At 32.1% G+C, this 11,917-nt stretch overlaps 1 protein-coding gene across 1 annotated transcript; it reads left to right on the forward strand.

Annotated features, from left to right (window-relative positions):
* Window positions 1-1,393: 1,393 nt before the first annotated feature.
* On the forward strand, window positions 1,394-9,301 carry LOC130450900 (uncharacterized). Its single transcript, XM_056789610.1, has 4 exons — window positions 1,394-1,585; window positions 2,671-2,799; window positions 6,389-6,553; window positions 8,586-9,301. Exons 1-4 carry the CDS (start codon window positions 1,459-1,461, stop codon window positions 8,651-8,653), a joined length of 489 nt encoding a protein of 162 aa, XP_056645588.1. The 5' UTR covers window positions 1,394-1,458; the 3' UTR covers window positions 8,654-9,301.
* Window positions 9,302-11,917: the final 2,616 nt, after the last annotated feature.

Genomic DNA, 11,917 nt, shown 5'->3' on the forward strand with positions numbered 1-11,917 from the left:
CAAGATGGGTGCAGCGTTTGCTCACAAGGAAACAGAAACAGAGTCATGAAGATGGATGGATCCACGTTTCGTAACCATGGAGAATGTGGGTCTATCACTTTACACACGAAATAAAAGAACAACAACTATCGACTGAAAATAGAGAGCCAGCTCCAAATAAGGCAAAGATCGTTCCATCTGCAGGCAAGATCATGGCGTCGGTTTTTTGGGATTCACGTGGGATAATTTTCAATGACTATCTTGAAAAAGGAGAAACTATCAACTGTGAGTATTATGCGAACTTTTTACAATGTTTTAGTGAAGAAATCAAGCATTTGGCTAAGAAGAAAATGTTGTTCCATGGAGACAATGCACCAGCTCACACATCCGTTATTGCAATGGCCAAAATTGATTAATTAAAGTTTAAATTGCTACATCATGCACCCTTTTCGCCGGATTTAACTCCCTAAGATTATTTTCTGTTCCCAGACTTGAAAAAGAGTCTCGGTGGTCAAAGATTTTCCAACAATTAAAAGTGATGTCGGCAAATAATGACTATTTTGAGTAGCTTGCTGAATCTTATTATAAAAAGGGTATCGAGCTTATTGAACACCACGTGGAAAAGTGTATGGAGCTAAAAGAAGATTACGTTGAAAGATGAATATAATTTTTTCGAAAATTTTTGTGTTTTCTTTGTTGGTTCCATCCTCGTAGGTGTACAGCATACAATAGTGGCATTGTTCCACAATTTTGGGGTCGTTTCCTCCACTAAGCATTTATTGAAGATGGCTTGCACCACAATACCGTCTTCCTTCGCCCTGTGGTTTTCTTCTTCATTTCTGACAACGATTTTAGGACCTTTTCATTTGTTATCATTGGCATGTTTTTGAATCCCTGGTTTAATATGTGGGATGCATTTTCTGATGTTCCTACTTGAGTCTGGTTTCTATATAGTTTAATGTGAAAGTCCTCAACAATTTTTAAAATTTCTTCTCTATATATACAATAATTTGAAATTAAAAGATCTTCTAAACCGTGCGTTTTATTGACTTCAAACGAGAGTATCTTCTATATATGTTTGGAATTTAGATATTATACTGGTTGTTTTTTAAATTACAAATGCCACTAGATACAAGCCGCCTCTGGATTTTTTGCGTATTATAAATTCATTTATATAGTCAATACTCTATAAAATTATGTTGATCTTTTTACTTGCTTCCGAAATACTTGAAGTGAAAATTACCGACAGAAGTTGTAGAAGACAATCACGCAATGATTGCTAATTAATATCTGTGTATTACTTGATTTCTTTTATTATTATTCGGCTACCGGGTATTGGAAAACTAACACGTGCATGACTTAAAGAGAAAAGACGCAAGCGTATTATAGGTTAATAAGGTTGCAGCAGCAACAACGCATTTCAACGAAGACTGTGATTGCAAAATCTTGTGAGAAGCCTTTAAGACTGTTCAGTGCAAGATGAACGCTTTGTGTGTGACAGTGTCTATAATTCCAATAATTTTGGTGTTCGCGGGGTTTAACCACGCTCATGGACTAACCACTTTTGGAAAATCCAATAATCAAGGGCCTGTACAAACTACAATTGGTACGAGATGATACCGTTTTATTTTATATCGATAATTTTTGGCTTTTATTACTTTTTATAATAGGAAAATTCACGACATCGACAATTTCTATCATTTCCATATTTAGTGGTTTTCTTTTCATCATGAAAACAAGTTTTGTTTGTTACGTTCTATGCGTTATCTTTTTCTTCAGCTTTCACAGTGGTAGTTTTTTCAAATTTATAAGTACCATAAGCTTTTTTTCACAATTTTTTGTTAGATACTAAAAATTATTACAAATATCTCGTATCAAATTCGTTATTTCTAATATTTTTGGTTTTTCCACTTGAACTATATGTGCTAATTTATTAAAACCTTTGATGTTTCATGTGAGCAAATATGTCGCAAATGATAAACAATAAATTATTAGATATTTTATTGCGATGGTAATATTATGATCCAATATAATATTGTCCATCCGATTCAATATATTTTACTATCGCAGCTTTTTCATTAGTTAAATCGTCAATAATCATTATTACAAAACCATGAATTTCATCAATTCATGGATAAATATAAATTTTTTATTATTATTCAGTTATTATTCAGTTATTTGCTGAAATCATTGAAAATTTTTGTCCATTCTCACATTCTCCTCTTTTTTTTGTTTTCAAGTTTCTTATTGGTAGATTTTTCATTGACAATAATGCCTATTAAAGGGTAGTTCATCTTGTTACTTTATCATTTTGTCAAGCTAAGAACTAATCGTTTATCAAGTGAAGAACGATGTTTGAAATCTTTGAAACAAATACTCATCCAGAGGAACGATAAAGCGATTTTTGGGCGTTCCTATGATTGGTAAAAATTTTTTTATCATTAGAAAGCTATGACAAAACGATCTATACTGTAAATACTAATAATACACTTTTTTTGACGCCCATCTCGATAACTAAATTTACCTTCGGTCTCTGAAGACGATAAATTTAATGTCGAAACGCGCGTCAAATAGTGTAGTTGCAAGTATATTTAGTATGAATATCAAAAACGTTTTCAGAACTTCTAATTAAATGTTTAACGTGATTTTTCTCTAACACGCTAAGTTAAGTCTTTTTTTTTATTATTACAGTAGGTGGAAAACCATGTACAAATCAAAACAATTGTACATTAATCAAGGGAACAACGTGCTTACGCCAATACTGCTTATGTGGAGACAATAGTCATCCTTTGAATGGAATATGTAAGGCACAAATTAAAGGTAATTTTATTTGCTTTGGAATTTCCTTTTTGATTAAAAATTTATTCGATATTGCGTCAAATACGACAAAGAGACATTATGAAATTATTAAACAATTATAGTCTCTCTGTTTTATATAAAATTTCTGTAGCAGAAAATATCAAACTTTTATTCAACAGCATCACCCCAACGAGATTTGATTATATACTATTAACAGGGCGTTATACAAAAGTTAATAAAGTTCCACATTATCTCAGCTGGTCGGACCAATAGTGCACAATAGATGTTAAAGAGAAAATTGAAATAAAAACATCAAGAAATGTTGAGCACACACATTTCATATTTCAATTGCAAATTCCTAAAAGACCACTTCTCTTACCATTGCATCATGGTTGCCGCTAATAAAAATTCCAAAAGTAAAAGTAAACATAGTTCCAATCTCAAGCTTTATTTAATAGTTTGAACATTCAAAAAATAAAAATAACAAAGCTAGGTGAAGTAAACAAGAAAAAAAGGAGTCAGTGCGTGACTAGTAATAATTATATCGTCTCCATCTTGCTTCTGGAGTCTGATAGACATAAAAGAGCACACAGACGATGGTGGCTCTGGATGGATAGAACAAGGAGAGTTTAACTAAAGATTAAGACAAAAAAACATACAAAAATTAGTTGAGAATAGATAAAGAAACAGTTAGAAAACGTTAAATAAAACGTAGAATAACTCAGAAATTCTTTGCGAGAGACGTATCAGCAGATCAGAACCTCATTTTTCCCTTGAATTGTAAATTACACGCAATAAAAAATGTCATAAAATCGATAATATTGTAAATGCGAGATCTTGCATGTAGCAATAAGCTGAACTTCATCTGCGCATGATTTTGATCAAGAAATATTGCATTTTGCATTACATTGCACGTTGTATTGCATCACATTAAGCGGCCTTTAGAAATCGAAAAACATTTTAATAAGGAATGTTGAATTACTATCTGTTTATATTTATCTCCTATACATTTTATTCCATATTTCTGAAAGAAACTATTAGGAATAGGCACAATTATTTATATTCAAATTTATTCACTAAAATAAATTACTAACATTTGAGGTTAATTTAAACTTTGGTTAGTGTTACCAGCAGCCTGAGTAAGTTGTAGCCTACTGCGGTAAATTTCAGGTTCGGTAAATTTTGTTGAAAAATGTTTTAATTAAATTTATAATCTAGAAAATTATTAATTATATAGGGAATCAAAAGAAGGTGAAAACTGAAATATAGTGTTATGTGCAGTATACTAAATAATTGAACGTTTCTACAAACAATTCCTTAATCCTTTGTTAAATACAAGGTCTGGCTATTAAATAACGAAACTGGTTACGAAAAAGTGTTTTATTATAAAAATTATTCTATATTCTAATGCTCACCTTCAATATACTGCCCACATTTCACTACACACCTTTCAATACACTTTTTTCATTGATCGAAGCAGTACTGGAAGTCTTCTTTGGTGAGGGCCTTCAGGAGCTCTGCCGTTTTTTGCTTTACCGCTTCCATCGACTCAAATCGGGTCCGTTTCAAAACAGTTCTTTGTCTAACTTTTCAAAGACATCTGAGCAGTCCTGTTGACGCAAGAGCTGTTGATCAGGAGTCAGATTTTTTGGCACCAGCTTCGCACAGACTTTTCTCATGTGTAAAAATTTTTTAACCGTTTCTTTATCGGCGTTTACAGCCTCGGCAATCATCCGGATGCTCATTCGACGAACTGCACGCACAATTTGGTTGATTTTGGTCACTGTTTCCGGAGTTGAAACATTCACAAAGCGACTTGGGCGCTGGTCATCTTCAGTGCTCTCTCGGCCCTCCCTAAAGCGCTTACACCACTCAAAAACACTCGCGCGAGATAGAGAATTGTTCCCGTAAGCCTCTTGCAACAATTTATAGTACTCAGTCGAGGTTATTTTCAATTTAAAGAGAAATTTGAGATAGCTACGTTGCTCCTATTTTTGGCACGAAAAAAAGCAGATCATGATTTTACGAATTCACAGGTCTGCACAAATATATTGAGATGTTTTTGTGATTTAACTAGAATAACATCACATAATTAAGAAAAAATATGTATCAACGTTACTTGTTTACTTATTATTATTACTTCATTCATACCTTACCTTAACTCACTCACGAACGATCCGGAGTGCAGCTAATTTGTGGAGGAGGATGAAACTGCAAACCACGTCATTTGTGAGTGCCCAACACTTGGTTCAAACACTTGAGCAAGTCTTACAAGTTGAATAACGATATCAAAAAGTTAAAAAAAACGATTCATCAGCTTCTCAAAGGACATCGGCCTTTGATATCGTCATGTGGGACTCGACACCTATTTGCTCAACTGTCCTTGGCCGCAAACAACGCTGCTATGTACTATGAACCTTATTTTAAAAGTAGTACATGATTCGAATTTTCTTCGTTCAAAATAATGTCTTTTAAAAATTCTTTTTGGGGAGAATAAGCAATGACAACTTCTACAAATTTTATTAATAAAAAATGTAATTGAAATAATTGGGAACTAATTTTTGAGGTTAGTAGGAGCGGCAAAAGAGCGTACAGGTGGCAAATCCGCCTTTAATTACTGTAAGTGTTTAGTGATTAATACAAAACACGTGTGGATTGCACTAGCTCAGTGGCTAGAAGTATGTGCTTTTAGCAAATAATCGCCCGCCTTCACTTACAGATTGCTTCCTGGGTTTGGATACTTGTTCGGTTCAATGTTTATTGAGTGGTCGGGATTGTCACTTTTGGCAACAATGGCAAAGAAGATAAATTCTATTGTAATTTCTCGTGGTATAAAAGCAATCTTAAATTTACAACTAACTGTAGTACTAATTAACTAATTATAGATATATAATATAAGTATTCTGTTCTAAACCGACTTTTTTTATAATTTTGTTTCCTGTCCGTTTTTTTATACCAATGAAACTGCTACATCCTCATAACTTTCCTGCTTATTTCAGCACCCCCCAAAATAAAATTGTAGCTACGCCCTTGGATAGCGATACTTATTTTAGCATGATAGAATGTTTTTTAACGACTGTCACCTTTAAGATACTTCTGGGTGTCACCTAGACAAAAATCTAATGCGTATTCTCCAGATAATTCCACCGGTATATGGAAAAGATCAAGTGTGCACTACGGTGGCTATAGATATAGTTTCTGTCATCAGATAGAAACCAAATAGTTTCACCTTTTGTCCTATTTCAATAAAATTTAGGTATCGTGTAAGAAGTGAAAGGCCAAATTTATGATTCTGATTCCGTTGTGAAATCGCTGTATTTGCATATGCCTAATAAGGAATATGGCAACCCTTTATACCGTTAGAAATAAGACTGATATGAATAAAACATCATGGTCTTTGAACTCTTTTGGCCTATTTGAGATTTTGTTATTGATCTTTGAATTAGGGCTGTATGTTACTGTTGAAATGTCCGTTTACATAGATTTGTCTCTAAAAGGAAACAAAAGGTATCAAACTATATTTTTTTGAAAAATAAATTGGTTTAAAATTGGACATATCAATATGTAAACGTTATTTTTATCTAGCTACTTATCTTATATATTTGTTTAGGACCCAACCATATATGTCAAAATGATAATGAATGTGTGGACAACGCTGTGTGTGTAGAACCAAAAGACAAGAAATCAAATAATTTCCCACCAAATGGTAATAATAATCCAATATTAATATGTCAATGTACGGAGGGTTTATTTCCTAATGGAGGACAGTGTAGTGGTAAGTTTATTAGTAGCTTAAATTCAAAGTTCTCTCTTAAAATATCAAAACATACGTACCTAAAAAATTTAAGAAATACAAGGTGTTCCGGGACTTGATGCCAAAAATTCTGGTGTGAGTAGGTGACGTGAAAATAATGCTGTGACATAAAAAAAATTCTCATAAGACGCGTCATCTACTCGCTCCCGAATTTTTGGCGTCAAGTTCCGGAACACCTTATATAAGAAAATAAATACTCTAACCAATATATTAGTGTATATTTCTATGGTATAGTTTTCCGAATATCAATTGCAGATTATAAAAACTTGTTTAAAAACCCTTGCCGACAATTTTGTTTGATCTACCATAGGTAATTTAAACAGATGCTACTTGGACGAGCAAAATGTACCTGCCTGTAAGGAAGTTTGGTTTAAACAGGGTAACAGACGTGAACTGAATTGAATTGAAATAAATTCTTTGCAAATAAAACAAATACAAAAATTTTTACCTGGAAAAAAAGATCAAACTTAACGATTCTGTCTGTCATTTGAAATTGGAATTATTCCTTAAACCTTTAACATATACACCTTTTGAAACTAAGCTGACGTCCATTGTTTATTACAAATGTATCGCATCGGGTCGATAAACATACTGTTTATTTTTAGGTTTGTATAAAGAATCAGAAATATATACAATGTTTTGGTCGTTGTAAAGCAAAGTTAATTTTAAAAAGTGTTTTACAGTTACAGGAAAATGCTTTCCGTTCCATTATAAGGAAAATAAATATGTAAATATGTGTACGAGGTAAAGTGTTTCAGAAACTGATCAACGTGATACATGGTGTGACTTTTTTGATATTTAATATAATGATTGTGTATTTTACATGTCAGTTGAAAAAAATATATGCCTATAAGTAACGTGAATATTTCTGGAGAAAATAGATTGAGAAAACAAGAAAAAAGAAAGCCATGTTATATGAAATGGGAAAAAAGTTGAACGCAAATCAATGCACAAAGAATAAGATGTCTAGTACTTTTGGAGATATTAAATAGAAAGAGGTTATCAAAGTTGATGCTAAACAAAAATCCACTGGGAAAAGTTGAAACGAATAAAAAGAGATGAATTTAGAAGTAAATAAGATTGTGGAAAGTCAAAAACGGATGTTTGGTATTGATTAATTTAAGAAATATTGAAATACCTTCTGAAGAAAAAAATCTAATATCTACTAGCAGAAAAATCACAAATACGGCCCTGCCTATTTAACAACAAAGTGTTCTGCGTGTATAAACAGAAACTATTATTGTTTGTTCATATCGTGATTAATATTATTCTTTCAAATTATAGAACTAGTTTTAGGGGTAGTTTACGGTAATTATATTCTAATTTATAAACACACATTATACAGTTTCGTGAGCGGTTTTTGGTAAATTTTTTTATATTTATTAGTATTGATTATTTCAAATACAAGCTCAGTTCAATTTAGTGTAAACGATCTTCATTTAGATCAACTGACGTTAAATCTGTCAAATGTCAAAACAGAAAATGTAGCTAGTTTTCATTTACGTAGGTATTTCTAAATAACGTCACTTGTCATTTTGAAATTTTTCAGCATTGTTGTGGGGCATTAGTCTAATTGAAGTGGGAGTAATTTTATACCAACAAATAAAATTAAAAAACAGGATTTGATCTTCCAGAAAACAATTTTCTTATAAAAATAAGAATAATAATGAAAAAAACTTTTGTATACAGAGGACAATTACCGATCATAGACATTATGAATCAAAAACTTAAAACCATCGAAATTCTAGAACATGTATTAATGCTTAAAAATCTTAAATTATTTAATTATGCATTATGCATAGAAATTGCTAAATTAAACGTTAACATTTTATTAAAAACAAGAAGTCGTTCATTTGATTTTTTCAAAACAGCCAATAAGCGTCGAGTCTAGCTACACATAATCGGTAAAAAAAATATGGTGAAATTTCGAAAACTATGGTGAAAAAAATTTAAAACCAAAACTATGATATGGTATTTTATTTTTTTGTTTTAGGTGCTGCAATGAACACGATGTTACCCGGTTTAGTAATTTTTGTCGCAGCTTTAGCAAAGGTTTACTGAGAAGCGTGAAGATTTTTTTTGACTCAAGTACTCCTTCACAAAAAATAATAAAACTGCACAATAGAAAATAGGAATTGATAGATAGCTTTTGCTTCGATTTTGAACTGTTTCCGTCCAAAAAGATTTTCGTACTGCGTTAATGTATAGGTCATAAAATGTGTCAAAATTTAGTAATCCATCTTTTTAATAAGATGGATACCACTTAGATTTTTTCACTGTAAACGTACCTAAAAGTTTTGCTACTTAATTTCTCGAAATACAATTATATTTTTTCTATTAATAATAGATCTACAAGTCATTGGGTGTTTTAGAAGTTGAAATGAGACCATGCGAAAATGTATCATCATCAGAATAAATAATTTACTTCTATTGACGATTTTAAAATAAATCCGAGGTAGCAATTCTCAATATACATAGAGACCCACAGAAGTTGTACCATTCCCAATATGTTTGCAATTAATAACCTCCACTATTATTTATTTTGCACCTAGCTAAATTGTATACCTATTGTCTATACCTACCCCTTTTTCAACTAAATATAATACTATACTCTGCGCAAATCCTTATTTGTTAATTAATTGTTTTTTTTTCTCACATAAATAATTATTTCATGTAATATGTAATAACGACGAGATAAAGAATAAGTAATATTTTTTATTGTTTTTTGACCAATTAACATAAACAGTGACTTAGCGAGACGTGGGCCCTCGCCAACTACCTCAGTGCGGTGCTTCCAGACTTAACCACAGTCGACCAATCAAGTTTATCACCTTTACGCTTGAAACGTTATAACGTTATAACTTTAAAAACATGTTTGGGGTACCGTAACTGCGACTGCAAGGCCATTGTAACTACTTTCAACGGGAAATCAAAGTGAATCTTGTTTATAGTTTGGTTAGGTTATGTTAGGGTGGTCTAACCCTTTTACGGACAAAAACAATTTGATTTGTTCAATATTAAAATATTCTATCGTGGATTAAAACAAGTTTTGTAATTGATTCAAATCAGATATATAAACTAGAGGATTCATTCTTTCTTGGCGATTACACAGATTCATAAAATTGAATAAAATATGAGCTGGGGATTCGATCATAATTTTATGGGTCATTTGAGAATTAATGAGCTAAATTTTGAGAAAACCTATAAACCAACAATTACAATCACACTGTCATCCTTCGAGTCTTCCATAGATTCATTTATAACTCGAAAGATCAGGTAGTGTTATGGAAATGTTGATGTCATGGTAGGTTTTAGAATATCCCATTTTTAACCATGTCTGCTAAACTCCACATATTCAATATAAATTGTTTCACGAAATCTCAGATGTAATTTTTTTTACTTATTTCAAAAAAGTTTTAAACCATAAACAGAATAAAAGATCTTTTTGGTACAATTTGTCACAAGCCCCACTCAATCTCTCCCTGCCCTTTAGAATGGAAATAATTAACTGACAGTTCAAAGAGTCCAGGAGGACCGAAAACTATTCTTGTGGTGTGTATTAAGGATTGTATATCGTGTAGTCATGTTCACTGCCTGATGTATCGCAGCTATGATCGTCTCTTTCTTCCGATCCCTCTCTTCTTCTTCTTCATTTTTCAATCTAGCCGTCCAAGGATTCTGCAGTGCAGCCACATCTCGAAAGCCTTCAACTTGTTAATCGCAGTCGTCTTCAATGTCCAGACTTCCACGCCGTAGAGAAGCACCGACCAAACGTAGCACTTCACGAACCTCAGTCGTAGGTTAAGATCAAAACCGGGACAACTCTTCGAAACCTCAAGAATGCCTGTCTGGCTTGTTCAATACGACATTTTATTTATTTCTTTGTCTGATGCCCAGTCTTCAAGGAGCCAGATTCTCAGATATTTGAATTTATCCACCCTCTCTAAGGGCATCTTATGATAACGTTTTTAAACATATCTATGTTTCTTGAAATAATCATAAATTTTGTTTTTTTGATATTGATGTTTAGGCCTATTGATCAGTTATTGTAGGTCGTGCATATTATCAAAATTATTTATTATTTATATTATTAATCCACGTCCGATTAACTTTGATTCCCATTTCTATATCTTCTAGGGCCTCATGGAAAATTTCTGCTGAATATAAATTGAATAAGAGTGGAGTCAAAATGCATCCTTGTCGCACCCCCCTTTTGATTTGTATCTTGTCGGACATACTGTTGTCTAGTTTTAATTGCGCTGTTGAGTTCCAGTATAGGTTTTCAATGCATCGAACATCTTTCTGATCTATATCGATCCTTTTGAGGAGCTGCATTAGTTTGTGGCGCTGTACGTGATCGAATACCTTTTAATAATCTATGAAACAGAGGCAAACGTCCTTTCTCTTGTCATAGCAGTTCTGGACAAGCACTTGTGTTGCGACTATTGCCTTTCTTGTGCCTAACCCTTGCCTAAACCCAAATTGTGAATCACTTATGTCTCTTTCACAATTTCGGAATATTCTTTGGTGTATGATTTTAAGAAATATTTTTAGGGTATGGCTCGTCTATGATCGTATCTTTGAGATTTTTATTTATTTTTACTTTTTTATTATATTCATATACATAAATTTCTTTAATTTCTCATTTCTTAGACCTTTTGATATATTAATGCATCTAAATGTTCTTGATTTTAGGTCACTTCTGTTTTAAAATTAGTTTTTTTTCCAATAGAAAATGTTTTCATAAAAAATTGATTTTTCCTTAGTCCTTACATGTCAAATATGTAGGAGTACTTCAATCAATCAAATTATTTGTAGTTTTATTATAATTTCTAAAAATTCTCTTTTTCGTGTATTTTTTGATATTTCATGGTTCGTTAACGCAGCTTTCTTTTTTTATCGTACTGATGACTTCTTAGTCTATGTTCTAAATACTGAGATGTTAGCCCTATGTAGACAGCATCACAATTAGTACAATTATATTATTACTTCTTTTGTGGTGGTTCTTTTGGTGTTTTAGATTTTAGAACAGAAGAGACCTAAAATCAAGAACATTTAGAACCATTTATATATTTATTAACCTTATCGCGATAAGTCTTAAAACTTTTTCTATTTGTATATAGAATAGAAAAAAAAAATAATTTAATTGGTTGAAAGATAACAATTCCTTGTTATTGTTTAAACAATTTCGGCTTAAACAATATGACACGGGGTTGTTTCATAGTAACATGCTTGTATATCATAAGTAGGGCAATTTGAAGAGAAAAAAAAAGCACGAAAAAATTGAGGTGGAATAATTTTCGATACTCATGGGCCGATTACTCC

This window comes from Diorhabda sublineata, chromosome X, assembly GCF_026230105.1.
Source record: "Diorhabda sublineata isolate icDioSubl1.1 chromosome X, icDioSubl1.1, whole genome shotgun sequence".
NCBI classification, from domain to species: Eukaryota; Metazoa; Arthropoda; class Insecta; order Coleoptera; family Chrysomelidae; genus Diorhabda; species Diorhabda sublineata.

Bases quoted from the DNA above. Each gene is read 5' to 3' on its own strand.
- LOC130450900 (XM_056789610.1), top strand. From the start codon at position 1,459: ATGAACGCTTTGTGTGTGACAGTGTCTATAATTCCAATAATTTTGGTG. The intron at 2,800-6,388 runs GTAATTTTATTT...ATATTTGTTTAG, and splicing joins ATGTAAGGCACAAATTAAAG to GACCCAACCATATATGTCAA. The intron at 6,554-8,585 runs GTAAGTTTATTA...TTTTTGTTTTAG, and splicing joins TAATGGAGGACAGTGTAGTG to GTGCTGCAATGAACACGATG.